This window comes from Suillus fuscotomentosus, assembly GCF_016647785.1.
Source record: "Suillus fuscotomentosus strain FC203 chromosome Unknown F5891scaffold_57, whole genome shotgun sequence".
In the NCBI taxonomy this organism is placed as follows: Eukaryota; Fungi; Basidiomycota; class Agaricomycetes; order Boletales; family Suillaceae; genus Suillus; species Suillus fuscotomentosus.
The window spans coordinates 76,093-94,404 of record NW_024539569.1 but is presented as its reverse complement, the minus strand read 5'-3'; the positions used below and the strand labels follow the sequence as shown (position 1 = coordinate 94,404).

The following is an 18,312-nucleotide window of genomic DNA, read 5'->3' as shown; positions in this document are numbered from 1 at the left end:
CAATGTGCTGCGATGTGTGCAGAATTTGATGGTTTTGGACCAAATATCACGTGTACAATGCAACCAGATCTGTCTCGTGGGTACGTCAACTCCAATCAAATACCACTTGAACCACTGATCACAGTTATTTGTTAGCGAATGGCGTGATAACCTATGTAAGTCAACGATTCGCTTCCGACGTCGTCCCGGTTCCTCAAAAACTAGGAATTTGACATACCTCGCTGAGGCTCCCCCTCATAACAGAGCGTATACCCATAATCCCAAAGTTCCTCTCTAACCATATCGACCCAAGGTCCCAAGCGCACCTCCATTTGTTTTCGGGGAAGTGTTTAACTCAGTCAAGCCATAGGGATTCCCTTGCTCCAACGGCACGAAGTCAAGTATCCAGAAAGTCAAGTTCTCGGTGATCTTGATTTGTTGGATTGTTTGGGAACCGTTCAACAGCACATCGAGATCTCTGAACCACGACGAGGTCCCTCCCTGAACCTGCTCAAGCTCGGTGAGACGAATTTAAACATCCCTCTTCGGTGATTCAATCCATGGCTATCACAGATGTCTCGTGGACGCGAACCCCAGCTTTTGGGCCTCACATATCATTGGCTACAATGTTCTTGTATTTTCATTTATGATTCATATGATGGTCGCTCTCGGGCTCGAATTTGGCGAAAGCAACGAAAGCTTCATCTTCTTGATGTATAACACTGGAAAATTTCCCTTTCTGACGGGGATCAATGTTTAACAATCAAGACGCACCATAGACATGCAGATGCCTTATACTAGAGCCGTAAGGTGGGCGGCCATGAGACGTAAGACTTGAGCTTGAAAGTTTGTTGAAGAGGTGTAATACTCGCTTCATGTCTCGGTAGGGCTTGAAACTGTGAAGACAAATGTCGGGCGCATGTAGCCAGTGCAGTCGGTTATGATTGGGTGGGATCAATCTTGCTGCAATGATGGCTAACTGCCTCGTGTCTTGGGCGTCTATGGAAACGAGGAAGCTTAGAAGTAACATAAAAACGCACAATACACGCACCTCTGTAACTTAGAGAAAGACACCCACAATCCCTCGGCCGTGCTCAACACCATCAACGTCCAGTAAAATGTCACAGTTCATTCCAAGCACCACACCCATTCGAACTTTTGAAGAATATGGTGGGCCCATGTACGCAGTCGCAGTGTTCCCTGACAAACGACGAATGATTACGGGTTCGAGCAACACGCTTCGTCTTTGGGACTTGGAGACTGGTGTTGTGTTGAAGATGATGGAAGGGCATAACAGTGCAGTGCATGCATTGGCGATATCGCGAGATGGTCAAATAATAGCAAGCGGTGATGACGATGGAAAGGTCATCGCCTGGCACGGAGAAACTGGTGAATCCATCACCCAACCCATGAAAATCCACCCCGAACCCATCAGTTCGTTGGATTTTTCTCCGGATGGTATGGTGCTGGCCACTGCCAGTAATTCATCGGACCGAGCGGTGAAGTTTTGGTGTACGAAAACGTGGCAAATGCAAGGAGATCCAATGGAGTGTGGTTATAACATTGTCGGTATTCGATATTCGCCTTCTAGTGAACTTCTTGCCATCGCAACACACTCCTCTATCCAAATTTATAATCCAGGCACAAGGGAATGTGTCGCATCGTTGACAGGTCGCCGGTTGACCCGTCATGAATCAGATACACAGACTCGGAACACATCACTCGCGTGGACGCCTGATGGCACACGCCTTCTTTCAGGAGCCGGAAATTACATATTGGAGTGGGACACATCAACCTGGCAGCAGGTTGGTCATCGCTGGGAAGGCCACACCAACACTATCACTGCCATTGCCATTCATCCCACTGGCACCCTCGTCGCTTCTGCATCTAACGACAAGCATGTTCGTCTCTGGCGACTCTCAGATCAACGAACCGTCGCCGTCTTCCATCATTCATTGACATTACGAGTGAATTGTGTCACGTTCTCTGTGGACGGCAAGCACATCCTCAGCGGAGGTAGGATCTCAGAGTGGGCAGTACCAAAGGTTGCTCATCTAAATGCAAGTTTCTATCCTTGACTCTCATAACCCAATTCGAGCATCATTTGTGCAGATCCTTGCTATCACAACAGCCCGCGATGAATGTCTGACTGGGGACTTGTCTATCGCTGAAGAGCTTCTCACCCAAGAGATCCTTACCAACGCCAACGACTTTACTTCATATGCCAGTCGTTCGTTCATTATGGCCCGGAAGCACAACTTGGACAACGCCCTTGAGGATGCAAGCAAGGTAAGATGGACCCACTTCTCACGAAAGCCCAACTTTCATCCGTGACATAGTCAATCAACATTGAACCATCATTGATTGGCTTTATCTCGAAAGGCATCGCCCTTTGCGGAAAAGGTCACGTCCGAGAAGCAAGGGTAGCATTCGACGTCGCATCCATGTTCACGAACCAAGATTCAGAAATCAACCTATTTCTTCTCTTGATCAAGGTATATTTAATTCGTTTCCTATGCTATCCGTTTCATCTGGTATTTCAGGCCATCGCACTTTTCAACGCAGATCAACACGAGGAAGCAATGCTGCTCATCAAAGACCTGGCTGCCGTTTGTTCGAATGTCGATCCTCTCGTGTGTCGTGTCGTGGAAGTAAGCATTACGGGGCCACACTCAGTCATCCATCCTGATCTTTGCAACTCGCACAATAGACATATCTACGTGTCCAGCTCGGGATCAAAGCCTCGGATGATGCGCGTCATGACGAAGCTACTGAGCACTTCACTGCTGCTGTTAACTCCACTGCTTTCTCACCGCAATACATTCATTTGATATATGCGGACTTCGTCATGGTTCGTCAAGATGATGTGTACCCAACACTTCTTATAACCTAGTCTTTTGTTCAGCTCTTTGGCTGGGATCTCGAGTCCTTGTTGCTAACTACACACCAGAAACGGTGCCAGGCATTCCTTTCGGCGGGTAAACTCGACGAAGCCCTCGAAGCACACAAATACATGATGGACGCCATTGACGACATTGCGAAGGGCAGCTGTCTCAATTGGTCCAATGGCAAGTCTTCCGTCATGTCACCCACAACTATCATGCTCACCCGCATGTCACTCAGAGTTCAAGGAGAAATGCAGCACGCTCGCTGCGCATAACGACCGTATTCTTGGTGTATGCACCCCGTTCCTCACCTCTTTCGCTACTGACCATTATGCAGGCGGAGATCCCGGGACAAGAGCAAGATGGCTATGATGCAGAACCCAGTTTCTTCTATGAAATGCATCAAGTGCGTGCAAGCGCGTATCTCTCTGTTCTCTCTCGCATCGTTCATTACAGCATTCTCAGATTTCCAGGCCAAGACTTCAACAGCGCCCTGAGCGCCTCAAAAGACTTAGGCTCGCTATGACGAGGAGGCCTCAGGAAGCTCCTACACTTGGACCTGCACCACCCGCCACCTCACCAGTCGCCACCACCTCGCCACCAGTCGCCACCACCTCGCCACCAGTCGCCACCACCTCGCCACCAGTCGCCGCCGCCACCACCACCACCACCTTCAAAACTCACCTACGACACCTATTTACCCTACCACTCCATCATGCAACGCAACCTGTTGTCGACGTTCCTTTTGCCCAAGGTCGACAGGTGCGCTCGGTTATTTTGTCATGACTGTTTTTTGGGTGTCTTACACTCGAATCTACAGCGTAATGCTGCAGCGGGTGCTCCTGGGAGTGAGCACTCCTTGATACGTGATGAAGACCTTCCTTCACAGGATCCCAATACGCAACATCAACATCAACCAGCAGCAGTTCAGGTAGACACCGGCGAACATGGAGGCGGCCTATCCTGTTGCTGCTGCTAGAAGCATTGGTGAATGTCCACGGGGATTTCAGTTTTATCGTTCATATTGTCATGGTATTCACATTGGCTTGAAGCGGTAGTTTGTCGATAAGATCAGCATCTTTTAGCTCACTTTTTGTCCTCCTCCGAGTCTATAGCTGATTATGAACCTTGACTTGCGCATAAGTTACTGAGTTTAGGCAGACCTGAGGCGAAGGAAGACAGTTGTTCTTTCTAGGCTAAAACAACCAGAGGAGTGTCTTTCCAGAGGCTTATCAGCCTCGAGGCAGTATGAAAGAAGTCCCGACGGGGAAGGGGAAGAATCTTTAGCACAAGCGCCGACTGGACTGATTTCTACATTGACGGTACCGGTAAATGCTTGATGGGTTAGATCTGTCTTCCATCGTAGGAGTCAAGTCGGAACTTCATTCTTCAAATAGAAGCAAGACAAACTGGTCTGTCCATCGATAAGGGCGTTGATCACTTGAATCTGGTTCGGACCGCGCCAAGAGTTGGGTCGTCGGCAAATGCCGATTCTGTTTGTATGAAGACCGTCACATCTGAACTTCTGAAAGTAACACAACATCAACTATCAGATCGTTGGCCCAATTACGCTCTTCATGTAAATAACCCCAGACAATTATGCACCGCACTTTTTACTAAATGGTCCTCAACTTCACAGCATGGTCGCAAGCGGCAATGAGGAGACAGCGCAGGATGTCCATACTTCCTCCCTCCCGTACTTACGGTCTCCTTTGCCTTCGATGCATTCCAAACTCCCGCCTCTATCAGCGAATGACAAACCAAGCACACAACTAAAGGACAAACAAGCTATCAAGACACCTCTTTCGTCGGTGGCGGAGCTATGCGGGAATACGCTCCAGCTGGACGCTCACGCGCCTCCATCATCCGTCACAGGGCTGTCGCCTGCTTCGGAACCTGTCAAAACTACTACAACTGAACACTTGCCTGCTACCGTGCCGTCTGGAACGGACGTTACGATCCGACTCCAGACTGAGCTGCTAGCTACCGCCGACGAACTGTATCGCAAGGATATAGATGGTCACGGTGAAGGACGCGCGGGGAAGGCGCCTGAGCGGATTTCAGTAGTGCCGCTACCGCCATTTTCAAAGCGCTTCCCTAAGGCGAATACACAGGAGTTGACAGATGAGGATTATTGGTCTTCGTTTCCGCCACACATAAAAAACTTTGTACGCAGTACTACTCTTAGTCTTACGCGAGGTTTGTTGACCCGCACAAAGGCGCAAAAAATGTACAATATTGCGCAACAGATGGTACAGTCCGATGCCGTGCTGAAGACTGGATTCAGCGCGACTGAAGCTACCACGATAACCGCAAGGGCCAGCATGGACGTTCCAGGGTACCCTCCAGGAACGTATCCGTCGCTACCTTTTGACCCCTCAATTTTCTCCGATCCCGAGTTCACGTTATCGGTAGACAGAGCAACAGCTGCTCTGGGCACTGCTCTACCATCACCTGGCCAATCTCACCCTCCTGAGTTCGGCCAAGAGGAGTTCATCGAGGATGACTACAGTGAAGATGCTGATGCTGTAGACGGCGACATTGAGGATCAAGACCTTGATGAGAACGATTCTGATCTGCAGCCACAACCAACATCAGCTCCGCACGTGCCACATTTCCATGGATCGCTGCCTGCGACCTTTGCGCAGGTAGTTCTGAGCTACGAGGAGACGGTTTTGCGAAGTGGACCGCTTTCGACTGACTTCAGAACTAAGTTATCAATGCCTGCTATGCCAATGCTAGCAGCGCCTGTTGAGGAATTGGTATTTCATAAGAAAAACAAGAAAGTCTCATCTATTAAAATGCCGGCGGTTAGCGCCGAAAGTCCGGCAGTGCCGGGACAGGGAGTGGGAACGATGGGCACGGCACCGGGATCGGCGCTGGAAAAGGGTAGTGGAGGGACCGGTGGAGAATTGAGGAAGCGCTCACTGCCTCTCACCGCCAACGCCATGCCTGCAGCTCGAGCAGCAACAAAAGAAAATATATCTAATCCTCCGCCAAGCTCCCGTGCACAGGGAAAGCAGCCTATGTCGTATGCACCGCCTACAACGACATCCACAGCGACCACGACGACCACCCCAACAACGGCCACGGCCACTGTCAATGGCCAGCAACCAACAAGAACGGCTCGTGCGGCATCAAAGGCGCCGATTCCTGCTCACGCCTACCAGCATAATCACTCTCATCACCATCCATCGCCTCCATCATCCAATGCATCCGTGCCACAGAAACATCGTCCTCCGGCTGCCGCTGCTCCAGGTAAATCTTCTCAGAACAACTCCAAGATCTGGAGCACTAGCTCGACAGAGGAGCGTGAGCGTATCAAAGAATTCTGGCTTGGTCTGGGCGAGGACGAGCGCCGAAATTTGGTCAAGATCGAGAAAGATACCGTCCTCCGGAAGATGAAAGAGCAGCAGAAGCACAGTTGTAGTTGTGCAGTCTGCGGCAGGAAGCGGTCCGTGCTTATTCCTTGATCACATCCACAAAAAAAATTTACTGACCTGCGCGCTTGTCTTTGTGTCTTGTTCTTTCATCGGTGTTGGATATCTGGTGTCCACGCACATATATCATCGATGCTTATAGACATGCGATCGAGGAAGAGCTTGAGGTACTGTACGATGCTTATTACGAGGAGCTAGAACAGTACGCGAACTACCAGCAGCGCTATGTCTCCTCTGGTGGCACTATACCCCCTCCTCCTGGGCCAGGTCCGTTTCCCGGCAGCGTCGAACTCGATAAGAACGGCGCTGTTATCGATCCTCCTCAGAACAAAGTTTCCCATAACCCCCCGCCATCTAATAGAACACCAGCCCTGACGAACGGCCGAAAACCTCCGAAACATGAAAGTGAGTTTGATGATGATGATGGGGATGAAGAGGAGTATGAGGAAGAGGAAGAGGAGGAGTATGAGGAAGACGAGGAAGAGGAGGAGGAGGAGGAAGATCCGGAAGAGGAGGAGGAAGAAGTGAAACCACGAGATCGACGCAATCCCGGTGTTCGCGGACGAAGGCCTGTGAATAACGCGAAGGTCAATGGTCGCGATGGTCTGTTTAACCTTGGAAGTAACTTGACTGTGACTGGTAGGTCCACTCCACCCGTGCATCGTTTCCCCTAATCTCCTGTATAGGTCCAGGTAACATTCTGACAGTTGCAGACGATCTCCTAAAGAACGATGGGCAAAAATTCTTAGAGATGATGGAGCAGCTGGCCGAGCGTCGAATGCAGCGAGAAGAGGAAGCGGCTGCTGATGTTGAAGATGAAAGTGATGAAGAGGACGACGAGGAAGGTGATGAGGACGATGATGACGATGATGAAGAGGAAGAGGACGATGATGACGACGATGAGGAGGTGAGCATTCTTTGCATTCAACCTTTATTATCTCAACATTATTTAGGTGATGACCGAGGAGCAAAAGATGGAGGAGGGCAAGCGGATGTTCTCCATTTTCGCTGCTCGGATGTTTGAACAGCGCGTCCTCCAAGCATTTCGAGAAAAAGTTGCGCAGGAACGTCAAATGCAGCTTCTGCGCGAACTTGAGGACGAGGACAAGCTCACAAAGGAGCGGGAGGCCAAGAAGCAAACTCAGAACCAGAAGAAGAAAGCTAAGAAAATGTGTGTTTCAGCATCGATTTACTGCTTCGTACTCAAAACGATTATTCACAGACTTCAAAAACAAGCCCGCGATGAAGAGCGAGCTGCCAAAGCGGCAGAGAAGGCTGCAGAGGAGGCCGCTTCAAAGGCCAAGCAAGTAGCTCAAGAGGATGCACAGCGGAAGAAACGTGAAGAAGAACGTGCTCGTCGTGAAGCTGCCCGAAAAGCTGCAGATGACGAGAAACAACGTAAAGAGGAGGAGCGTCGTAAACGCGTTGCAGAGGAAAAGGAGCGGGAGGCCGAGCGAGAACGTAAACGCAAGGAGAAAGAAGAGAGGGTCAAGCAGGAGCGCCGTGAGCGGGAAGAAAAGGAGCGCAAGGCCAAAGAGGAGCGGGATGCCAAGGCTGCTGCTGAAAAGGCTGCCCGAGATGTCGCCCGAAAGGAGCAACAAGAGAAGGAAGAACGCGAGAGAAAGCTTGCCAAAGAACGGGAGGAGAAGGAGAAAGCGGAAAAGGAACGGGCTATTCAACAGCAACGAGCTGGCAAGCACACCCGTCCACCAACCTCTCCCCGTCCGCCAGCCTCTACGCAACGCACTCAGAGTAACAACGGTCCATCTAAGAAAATTCTTAGCAAGCCCATCCCTGTCACTCCTACTCCGTCCGGAAGTACACCACGACCGTCACTGCAGCAGACACCACAGCAACCGCAGCGTCCCATGCTGTCTAATTCTCAGCCTGCAACTCCTGTGGCACCCTCCGTGCAAAATCATTTTCCGCCGTCCACCGCTCCTCATTATCCTATCGCTCCTAGCATGATACCTCCACTTTCCGGCCCGTTGTCCCCTCGTCTACCCTTTGCACAACCCCCACCTCCATTCGGACTGTTCGGTCCAGGTCCATCAATGCCACCACCAGGACCTCCTCCGAATCTCGGTCCATCCGCCCTTCCTCGCAATTTTGGCTCACCTACTTCCTTCGAGTCAGGCTTTAGCCGTCCTCTGGCCCCGACAATACCCATTGGACCACCTTCGAAGGTTTCGCAGAACCTTCTTGGCTCACCAACCATGCTGGTACCAGGGCCTGTCGCACGGCCGGTTTCTATTGCTCCAATAGCGCCACCTGCACCTATCGCACCACCTGCACCTATTGCGCCCCCTGCACCTATTGCAAGGCCAATGACAGGTGAGACATCTGGGTCAGGCTCAGGTTCTCCCAGTCGTCGCTCTCCAAGTCCGAAAGGCGTCCTTGGATCTTCTGCTCTCGCAGATGATGATGACGAAGTTGTTCCTCCGCCAGGACGGCGCATCGCGCCGGGCGCAGTGGGTCAGTCGTGGGGCACTAATACCAGTCCACGGGCCGTCATTGGGGATAACCGGCCTCCTTGGGGGGCACCCGCGCCCCCAGGGTTTGGCTCACCTCGTCCTCCGATTGGGCCTTCATTGTGGGGAGGCGTGAACCCCACGTCTGATTGGCAGGCACCTGGGACATTCTTTCCAAATTCTTTCGTGACTCATATTAACTCATCCCCGCCCCCTCACGCAGGTTAACTTGAATATCACTGGCGGGTAGTCTTTCGTTTTGATTCCTCTTGATACGCTCCCTAGTGTTATTCTCTTTTGCTCTATTTGCATCGAGGTTTACGATCAAACAAGCAGAAATACATTATAAAGATGTCAGATTTGGAGTGATCGTCAAGTTACATGGTGCATAAGTATTATAGCAACTTGCTCGACGCTGCGGGAGCGATTCTACTACGGATGAGCTTGATGACATACAGCGGAAGCGCGCTGACAGCTACGATGACAGCTACTTTCCATGCAAAACGAGTGGACACGACAAAATCGAGGTCTGCAGGGGACGATGAGTAACCCCCGAGATTGATAACGGGAACCCGCACCGAAATACTCCGGTAAGAAAGCGATACTGATAACATAAAAGAAAAGGGTAACTACTTCCGAAATGACCATATAAATATGCCTGTCACTAGGGATCAGAGCGTGTCCATCAGGAAAATTGTTGTAGTTCTTACCAGGTCGTAATTTCTAGTGCAACCATGATAAGTTCGTTGATGACCAAAGCCGTAAAAGAGATGGACACGATGTTTAAGAACTCGGTTTCAAATAAGAGGAGGGACATGATCATGATGGCTGCGCCTGCAAATACGACTATCAACTCAGGGAATGTGGGGATGAAATAAACGGGCTAACCTTGGTATACGCTAATCATCAACCACTGGAAGAACGTCTTGAAAGATAGGGCACGGCCCTACACCCAGAGGTGTCAATAAGCCATAAACCTATTCACACAACCACCAACCTTTGTCAGTTCTTTGTATAACTCCGGGTATATCAACGCAAGATCCTCGTTCACATCACGATCCAGAACCAGCGAAAAAACAGGCGCCATCGTATAAATCGTCGCATACCCTACCATCAACCACCCCTGGTACAATGCAATCGGGGCAAAATAGAAGATAGCCGAGAAAACGGCTTGCATGATCGAAATGATCAGGCCACGGTGGATGACGAATTGAGCTAGCTTTGCAGAACGGCGGTATGAGTTGCGGCCGTGCCACATGAGGAGCTTCGTGAGGTAACTGAACTGGGTGACAGAGAAGTCGGCGGCGAGGGATGCTTGCTTTCCTTCTTTTCCAACGATGCCGACACCTGCACCCATCAAGGTTTGAAACTTCCGTTTGGAATCAGTACTGAGGACTCACCAACGTCAGCGGCTTGTATCATGCTGACATCATTACCGCCATCTCCGATACAGCAAACCCGTTTCTTAGTGTGATGTCGGATTAACCTTGCGACATCTGCTTTCTGCGTAGGAGAGCATCGACAAGCAACGACAGCCGATAGCTTGGTTGTGATCTCGATGAATTCATTCTTGTACAGGTTCAAACAGAGCTGAGTGGATGGGGTGAGCGCAGTACAAATACGTGTCCAAAGAAAGCAGCACCTGCAACGACTCGCCATCAATTACTAGACAGCAATCCAGCTTTGACTGTAAAAACTCCAGCTCGTCCCTGACTTGATCAGAAGTCTTCACTACAAACTCAAAGCATGAACGGTGGAACAAAGACGTATGGATCAGAAAACTCACACTTGGCTACCTCGTGAATATACTGATTCCGCGCCACCAGTTTTGTCGAAATGGCAATGCACCGTGCCGTCTCGATCTTATCGCCCGTAAGCATCCAAATCTTGATTCCCCCATTCCTGAGCAGCTCAAGCGTCCCTTTCACCTCATCCTGCAGCTTATCCTCGACACCGGTCAGGCCAAGCAGCTCCAGGTCATGCTCCAAATGCTCCGCAACGACAGAAATCATCGCCTCGCTGCGTCCATCAAGCCGGATGCTAGCAGCATGATGCGCAGTCTTGAACGCCGCATACTGCTGTGACGTCAGCCGCTTACGTGCAACGACGAGCGTGCGCAAGCCCTCGCGCGCCATATTCCCCGTCTCCTCTTCCAGCCAGTCATTCCGCTGCACGATACGAGCCATAACGACATCCGCGCCCTTTTGCAAGAAAAGCACCTCACCGTTGTGTGCGTCTCGTACGACGATGCCCATGCGCTTGGACTCACTTGTGAAGGGGAATATGTCGAGGATGTCGTAGGTGAGACGTGCGTGGGCGGGCGTTTGGAGCTCCATGCGTGTGCGGTCGCGGAAGACAAGCTTGAGGCCGACGCTCTCTGTCCACTTGACGATTGCGACTTCGTCTGGGGAGGAGGCTTGGTAGGTCAAGGTGCCATCGTCGTTGGTGACTGGAGTGACCTAGGTTCCTAGGGGTAAGTTGGAAAGGAGGGAAAGGGAGGTGACGTACATTGTGGCAAAGTGCAAGACTAAGCACTACGTCTCGGAGTCTTGACGACATATCCCTCCGTCCTCTCATGGCAAGTTGTGCGCCTGTAGCTATTGAATTGCTTCTTGCATGAGCTACATTGCGTGACTGTCAGTTCATCCGTGATGAGAAGAGTGGATGTGTGGACTACGAGCCTTGATCAGCACCAAATGCACTCGCAAGCTGGTGAGCAACTTCGTCCATGCTGTCAAAACCATAGGACATAGTTCCCATGTGCAGCTTCTTCATCTCCATTTCTAGAGTGTCCGTCAGCCATCCGTGTACACCCAAGAAAAATACAATGGGTAGAAGGAGGCAATAGGTAGAAGAGAGAAAAACCAGTTTCACACACCATTTTGCGTAAGGGTTCCAGTTTTGTCGCTAAGAAGGTACTCTATGCGGCCCAGCTCCTCGGGCAGTGTACTCGTGCGGACAATTGTGCCAGGAATCTCAGAGTCATTCATTATTTGTTGTGCGTAGACCGTCTTGCCCATGTCAAGGTTTACACGCAAACTATGTTTGTAGTAAGCACGACACATAAGAGAAGCGATAGAGGGAAGAGAAAACGTTGGCTATATGCGCTCGTCTTCCGCGGAGGGCAGACATACCTGATGGGGATGATAGACGAAAACAATATGAGGAAACGGAACACATAAATATACCACTGTCCCCTGAACCCATTCAACGCAACGAGTCCAAACGATAACGCGAACGTCACCGCACAAAGAATCTGTAGGTGGACTGTCATGAATATTCCCCCTAACACAAGTACGTACGTGCATACCTTGGCAAGTCTATTGATCTCCAGATCCAGCAGACCGACCTTGGTCTCAGGATGGCTCGTGTTCATGACAGCGCGCGTCTCAGACCCCGTGTATACAATGAATCCAACAGCAGAACCCGCAGCTAATACTGTGTTGCTCCATAAGACATTCTCCGCAGACAGGGGTTCAACAGTGGGGACCTGTACCATGGGCACATCATGAACAGAGTGCGTGCGGGGCGTGTGTATCGTAAATGTCCCAATGAAAGTGTGAATGTCCTTGATTGGAGCGTCGGCTGGAATTCAAATAAACATCCAGAGGTGAAGAGGGTAGGATGGGCGAGCACACACCATAAAATTCTGCATCCAAATCTAGTAGTTCACTGTCGTTGACAAGCTTCTGAGTAGCGGGAACTGCGACACGAAGCTTCCAGTCTGTCTCTCCATCGAGCTGGTCAGTTCGGATGAAACACGTTCCAGAAGCATCGCTCGTGCGCAAAAGGACCATGTCTGCCGGTACGCGCTGATTCTTCTCCAGTACGACAAGGTCGCCCACCTGGAGGGAAGAGGAGGGGACAGAGCGTGTATGCGGACCGCTGTCGGAGGAGGGAACAAGAGTGAGGTATTTCTGGGAATTTGCTTCGCGGTCGCGGAGATTGCGCTTGTAGTCATCATAAGCTTCTTTCCCCATTGTGACGCAGAGCACGAATGCGAGGGGTGCGACATATGTGACAATAAATCCTGGGCACACATGAGGCGGTACAGTACCAGCATAAGAGGAATAAGCATACCGATCTTGAGTGCTGGAACGAACTGGGAAAGAGCGACGAGAAGGAAGTAGAGATTGAAAAAGAACTTAAACTGTTCGTATATGACGATGGGAAAGAAAGTGAATATGTTGTATTTCTGGTTCCGTACGAGGTTGGGCGGGAACTTGGATTGTAATTTTTCTGCAAAGTTGAGTCAATAGTTTCGTAAAACAAGGAGAAGATGTGTACCTGGTGGTCTGAATGGTATTGTCCTGGACTTGTCCTGTGTCTTATGTATACTCGACGGACGCTGTCCCGATGAACGCTGTCTCCACGTAAAACTTGTGGTGCTTTGCAGATAGACAGACAACTCACCCTGGACGGTCGTTTCGACTGTTCACCTACATTTCCCTCTTCAACCTCTTCCAGCGTACTGTCCCTGTTCCCAAGTAAAGTCGCCTCTTCATCGAACTCGTCTGCGTCTGTATATCGTTCGCGCTGTTTGCCCTTCACCTTTACAGTCAAGTTTACGTTGCGTGTCCCAACAGCTCTCAGAACGCCCGTGGGCATATCGGTATCCTGGGCGTCGTTCAAAGGAACGTACCCGGCTCGTGTCTTTCCTTTGCGTCCGAGAGAGTGCAACGGGATGTTAGACATCAACGTCGACCCGAGGCCAGTCCCACTCAAAAGTCGAGGTTGCAAACCAGGTAGTAGATGCCGCCTGATATATGACGATTCGATGAAATGTGACGTCAAGAAGTAACTGGCAAGAAATTGGGGCGCAGGAGAGTGGTACTGCGCTTTTGCGTAAAATGAAGTACCGTTCTCAGACAGGCTCAGGCGCCGCTAATGAGCAAAGTTGCTGTCGATATAAACGACAGTGGTATAACGCGTGGATCAAGCAACCATGTGTATATGTACGTATACTTAGTAGCTATGATTAGTCTAGTACATGCTTGTTCAAGACTTCGAGTTCTAGAGCTTCTAGAATCTAGGCCCGAAAGTTTATCGGAAAACCGGCAGTATCTCGGACATCGTATCCGAACGCAAAGTCAAAGTTGAAGGAAGGAATATTTTTTCGCTAGCACATAATGTAAAGCGATGGTCTATCAATATTATCATCTAGTTCAAAGGCCAAGTTCATCTGTGAACGGTAATGCCTGCACACTCCCAATAGCAACAAAAGTGGGCTTGGATTGCGTGATCGCGGCGACAGACTAGATAGGTGTTTCAATATATCCTTCACACAAAATGAAAAAGAAAAGTACACACCCTCGAGAATGCAGCAGCATCAATCTTATCTATCGATGCTAGCGTAGCTTCGATCGAAGCATCCGAGTTTGCAAAGACCTATGATCATGAAACTTCCTCAGACGTTCTAAAACCACGACCACATGTATAGACGCACCTTGGTACTGAGAGCGCCGAGAATTCCATCACGACCATCTAGAGAGCTAGCAGCAGCAAATTTGGCTTTAGCCACTGCCGTTTTAAGAGCATCACCATTGAGCCCGGTCGATTCCTTCAATGCATTAGTAGCAACTTTGGCAGCCTCCTTCACCCCTTCGGGGCTCGAGCCCTGGACAAGCAGACCGAAAAGCGTTGCATCCGAATACGATATAAGAACAGGCTGCACCGACGTGCCCTGCGGGATGGCAGCAGAAATAGGCGAAAGGCCCTGCGACCACTTGACAGATGGCTGAGGCGAGAGGTGCGCCGAAAGGATAGCAAGCGCGGGGTCCGCGGGACCGGCAGCACCAAAGCCAATGAACACCGTCTCAGGACCCCCATGCGACTCCAGCCGTGTCTCGCCACCAAAGTACGTCGATGGTTTACTCTCCACAGCCACATTGCCGACAGATGCGCCTGCAAGCGCTTTCTCGACTAACTGTGTGAGCGCAGCTGAGTCGATGCCAGTACCCAAGACAGCGATGTTGCCTTTGCTAAATGCACGAGCTGCAAATTCCTTGACATCGTCAAGGGAGACATGACTGTGTGGGGATGCGAAAAGGGAGGAACCGAGGCCAGAACGGAAAGCGAGCGAATGTGCGAGTTCGAGTGCGTGCGTTGCGGGGTTTTGCGAGGCAGCAGTGCTCTCGGCTTCAACTACAGGGAGAACGTACTCTTGGAATTCATGTCGCTGGAACTTGCTAGACGTGAGGAAGGAAGACATGAGGTCGACGAAGAATGACCTGTAAACATCAGTCACAGTCATTAAAATCAACACATAAAATGCTGCATGTAAGGAAACGGACTCATCACCACGCAAGAACTCGGAAGTGAGTGCCAAATATTCACGAGACAGACTTGCAGAAAGGACGCCACCGTACAATTCACTCTCTCTGACCGTGCCCAATGCCGACCTTTTGGCAGTGCTCTGCAAAGACTGCTTCAGAGCGCGTATTCAGAATGGAACATGACACGCACCTTGAAAGCAAAGTTTTTCAGCGTATGCGCGACACCAGGTTTAGGCTCGTATCGGCTGCCAGCCTTGACGAGGAAGGTGACAGCGGTGGTGGGTTGACCGTTGTCGATGGCTGCTACCTTGACCCCGGCATTGTCGATGACAGTGGCGAAGCTGCGCGCGAAGGTCGACGCTCTTCTTGCAAGCATTTGTAGGGATGAATGAGCTTGGACAGAACGGACTCAAGTTACACTGTGAGCGGAGTTGGCTCGAACAAACGGTAGATTCCGTGTTCGTCCGAAATTTTGCTATGTCCGCACCGGAAGGTTTAGGTTGGAGCCTTGGAGGTAACCTCAGTGCACAGTAGTTGGGAATCACAAACACATCAACATTGCATTACAACCTACGAAAGCAACCGAAAACAGGTAGGTAGGAAAACATGAGCACGCCTGATAGCAAAAGTACACAACAAACAAGAAAGCAACCAAGATAGCAGTCACCAGAAACTGAAAGCATAAGACAGCATTTAGAAAACAAACATCAAAGATCCGTTACAGCTTCTTCGCCCACGCGGTGTGGTAAACCCCAACCAACCCGGGAACGCGTTCTATGTCTTCAATAAACCCAGTGACAAGGGAGTTAATCTCCTGCTGGGTCATCCCTGCCTCACGGAGCATGGGCTTGAGGCTCTCCGCGAAATCCTTCAGGGCGGCCAAGTACATCTTGCCAACACGTTTCATGACCAGATTGTGGTGCCAATCACCGACGGGGATATGGAACGTCTGGATAGTGGGCACGGTGAATTGACGAGATTGCTGAATGAAACCAGGGATGCTGTCGGCAATGGGAACCAAGTGGCGAAGCTCCAGGGAGCGGTTAACCACCTGAAAGAAGCTTCGCGCACGAGGTGCTTGGTTCAAGGAAGATCCATGGGCAAAGTCGATGGAGCGCCCAATCTCGCCGGAAAAGAATAGACCGCCGGGACGGAGCAACCGAGCAACTTCCCGGAGGAGTTCTGGGTAATCCGTAACCTATTCATGATCAATGAATAAAAGCAACGTGGTGATCAATGAACAACGTACAGCTAGATCGATATTACGAGCATGAATAAAATCCATAGCTCCATTGCCCCATCTGAAACGTTCCGTGATATCGTGGATCTCGAATTGCACATGTCGCAAGGGACGCCTAGTGGCGATCGGAACTGGGCGGAGGGGTAATTTGAAACTATTCATCTTACGCGGGTATAAGCAAGCTCACCGATATCAAGCCCGTAGATCTTGACACGGGGAAATAATCTGGCCATATCCATCGGCCTGCAGGAAGGTTAGCGTAAGAGAAGCACACATCGGAAGTTGATCAATAGATCGCGCACCAACGGCCTGTGCCAGTGCACAGATCGAGCACACGTTTTTGCCTGGGGCGAGCATCGTTGAGTACCTCGGTCACTGGGCCAAGGTAGTGGAACTCGACGGTATCGCGCAAGATTCTATGAAGATTATTCAACCTCTAATGAAAAATGGGTGATTTTAATTTTATGGGTTGCGTGGCACCTACTGCTTGCTCCGGCCCGTCGACAGGCAATGGATACGGCAAGCTACCATGAGAATGGAAGAGCCTTCCGTCCCTTTCGAAAAAGTGGTCCGGAAAGTCGTATTCCTCGAGTTCTGTCACGTCAGAGGACGCGTCAGAGGCATCGTCTTCATCTGTGAATTGAAGGAATGACGAGTGAGGGAATGCCGCCTGGGGATATAAGCGTTGAACTGACCGTGCAGCATATTCTCAGTATACTCGAAGGTCATGAACAGGATGTCGCAGCGATGAGGAGACGACTGCGCGACAACTTGATATGATGTGATAGTTGTTGGCAAGACGCCGAAATTGGACCCCGCTGCAATCCCTGAGTTTTATACCGATAGTAACTCAGCGAAACAGGGTAGAAGGCTAAACACGAGGTCAAAAACAAGCGGTCTTTTTGAGTCCAGGTTGAGATGGGAAAGGATCCACAATAACGTGTCAGTGTTGGTAAATGGGGAGTGTCAAAAGCTGTATTTGCGAGCTGGTCGGTGGGTTAAAGTCAGGTTGAAGTCAGCGGCTGCCAGGAAGGGAAAAGAAGGTTGGCCAGTTGATGGGGAGTAGAAAGGCCACGCAGGCACGCTCGCTCGAGAGAGGAAAGCAAAGACCGAAGAGCGGCATAGGTGATGCATAAGTATCAGCTGAGGAAAGATGCCAATTTCGAGAGAGGAAAAGACAACAACAACAGTTACGTGATAAGCTGAACTGCCTCAGGTGACCTGCAAAATGGCAAGGGACAATATCAACTTACAGGCAGAGATACCATCTTCGGAGTAGATCTTCAATTGCAATTGATACGGTCACAACAAAAGCGCCTTAGGCCCGTGTCGGACTAGGCTTTCATTACTGAATAAATTGTCATTGGGCAAGTCAATGATGCGCTTCTCAGGCTCACTGTAAAAAAAGCCGCCTCATTAGTGGACGGCGCCTACTTCTTGCCCTAGTTTTTGGCAAGCCTGCCGTTGTCCGAGTCGATGCCCAGGGCTACTTTAGCGCCACATGAGAAGCAAATTCACCCGGATTCAGCTTCCTCAGTATTCATGCTGGCTTGGGGATATATATCATTGATGACATGGCTTTTGTCCTACGGTCATTATAACAGAGCATTTTTGGTGAGTCACGATAATATTTGTCTGACAAGCTAAAAGCTGCTGACCGTGAGCATCCCTCACCGGAATGATTCAGTTCGTGGGATTTGCCAACTCCCCGAGTTGCCGCATTGCAGCCATACTGACAGCACACCTGCCAGCAAAGTGCTTGGTTCACGTTATCTGTCGCTTTCTTGACGCTTGAAGGCTCCCGTTAATCTGCCAACTGGAACTGGTCAGGCCCATCTAACGGTGGATACTGTTGTTTTGTCTCGGGAGAAAGTTGATTATTTTTTATTTACCTTGGCAGAAGCATCCCCGCGACGCGAGACACCGATCACGTGCATGTCCATGTGTGTTCTGTGCCTTCCATAAAAACGTCCACACAGGGAGGGAGTACTAGTGTGCTTCATGCCAGCCATCCCACCATAC

The 18,312-nt window shown here is 50.4% G+C and overlaps 5 protein-coding genes across 5 annotated transcripts; 2 read left to right on the top strand and 3 right to left on the bottom strand.

Annotated features, from left to right (window-relative positions):
• Positions 1-1,157: 1,157 nt before the first annotated feature.
• On the top strand, positions 1,158-4,315 carry F5891DRAFT_1280769 (WD40-repeat-containing domain protein; the record flags this gene model as incomplete). Its single annotated transcript, XM_041370434.1, has 10 exons — positions 1,158-1,995; positions 2,045-2,268; positions 2,319-2,474; positions 2,523-2,630; positions 2,690-2,830; positions 2,885-3,058; positions 3,111-3,155; positions 3,202-3,270; positions 3,330-3,626; positions 3,685-4,315. The coding sequence occupies 10 exons, from the start codon at positions 1,158-1,160 to the stop codon at positions 3,841-3,843; spliced, it is 2,211 nt and encodes a 736-aa protein (XP_041221813.1). The 3' UTR covers positions 3,844-4,315.
• Positions 4,316-4,585: 270 nt separating this feature from the next.
• On the top strand, positions 4,586-9,167 carry F5891DRAFT_1130340 (salt tolerance down-regulator-domain-containing protein; the record flags this gene model as incomplete). The annotated part of the gene is made up of 11 exons (XM_041364512.1): positions 4,586-6,318; positions 6,447-6,943; positions 6,991-7,211; positions 7,258-7,475; positions 7,527-7,611; positions 7,633-7,765; positions 7,787-8,008; positions 8,036-8,234; positions 8,268-8,651; positions 8,673-8,779; positions 9,061-9,167. 11 exons carry the CDS (start codon positions 4,586-4,588, stop codon positions 9,165-9,167), a joined length of 3,906 nt encoding a protein of 1,301 aa, XP_041221812.1.
• F5891DRAFT_1054914 (uncharacterized protein) lies at positions 9,057-13,720 on the bottom strand. Its single transcript, XM_041362636.1, has 17 exons — positions 13,189-13,720; positions 13,063-13,138; positions 12,856-13,014; positions 12,416-12,805; positions 12,086-12,360; positions 11,910-12,031; positions 11,654-11,814; positions 11,457-11,558; positions 11,284-11,396; positions 10,562-11,234; positions 10,418-10,506; positions 10,176-10,365; positions 9,773-10,122; positions 9,664-9,721; positions 9,486-9,609; positions 9,354-9,433; positions 9,057-9,304 (listed from the first exon to the last, which is right to left on the bottom strand). The coding sequence occupies exons 1-17, from the start codon at positions 13,468-13,470 to the stop codon at positions 9,171-9,173; spliced, it is 3,378 nt and encodes a 1,125-aa protein (XP_041221811.1). The 5' UTR covers positions 13,471-13,720; the 3' UTR covers positions 9,057-9,170.
• F5891DRAFT_1054906 (Metalloenzyme, LuxS/M16 peptidase-like protein) lies at positions 13,700-15,589 on the bottom strand. The gene is made up of 5 exons (XM_041362635.1): positions 15,241-15,589; positions 15,069-15,190; positions 14,222-15,005; positions 14,086-14,163; positions 13,700-14,030 (listed from the first exon to the last, which is right to left on the bottom strand). The coding sequence occupies exons 1-5, from the start codon at positions 15,424-15,426 to the stop codon at positions 13,941-13,943; spliced, it is 1,260 nt and encodes a 419-aa protein (XP_041221810.1). The 5' UTR covers positions 15,427-15,589; the 3' UTR covers positions 13,700-13,940.
• On the bottom strand, positions 15,579-17,342 carry F5891DRAFT_605097 (S-adenosyl-L-methionine-dependent methyltransferase). The gene is made up of 6 exons (XM_041372438.1): positions 16,986-17,342; positions 16,775-16,923; positions 16,593-16,726; positions 16,478-16,533; positions 16,300-16,421; positions 15,579-16,248 (listed from the first exon to the last, which is right to left on the bottom strand). The coding sequence occupies exons 1-6, from the start codon at positions 17,017-17,019 to the stop codon at positions 15,769-15,771; spliced, it is 975 nt and encodes a 324-aa protein (XP_041221809.1). The 5' UTR covers positions 17,020-17,342; the 3' UTR covers positions 15,579-15,768.
• Positions 17,343-18,312: the final 970 nt, after the last annotated feature.

Bases quoted from the DNA above. Each gene is read 5' to 3' on its own strand.
- F5891DRAFT_1054914 (XM_041362636.1), bottom strand. From the start codon at position 13,470: ATGTCTAACATCCCGTTGCACTCTCTCGGACGCAAAGGAAAGACACGA. The intron at 12,361-12,415 runs GTGTGTGCTCGC...TTTGAATTCCAG, and splicing joins TTTGGATGCAGAATTTTATG to CCGACGCTCCAATCAAGGAC. The intron at 10,123-10,175 runs GTGAGTCCTCAG...TGATGGGTGCAG, and splicing joins GATACAAGCCGCTGACGTTG to GTGTCGGCATCGTTGGAAAA.
- F5891DRAFT_1054906 (XM_041362635.1), bottom strand. From the start codon at position 15,426: ATGCTTGCAAGAAGAGCGTCGACCTTCGCGCGCAGCTTCGCCACTGTC. The intron at 15,006-15,068 runs GTCCGTTTCCTT...TGATGTTTACAG, and splicing joins GAGTTCTTGCGTGGTGATGA to GTCATTCTTCGTCGACCTCA. The intron at 14,164-14,221 runs GTGCGTCTATAC...TCATGATCATAG, and splicing joins TCGGCGCTCTCAGTACCAAG to GTCTTTGCAAACTCGGATGC.
- F5891DRAFT_605097 (XM_041372438.1), bottom strand. From the start codon at position 17,019: ATGACCTTCGAGTATACTGAGAATATGCTGCACG. The intron at 16,422-16,477 runs GTGAGCTTGCTT...CCCTCCGCCCAG, and splicing joins GATCTACGGGCTTGATATCG to TTCCGATCGCCACTAGGCGT. The intron at 16,249-16,299 runs GTACGTTGTTCA...GATCATGAATAG, and splicing joins CTCGTAATATCGATCTAGCT to GTTACGGATTACCCAGAACT.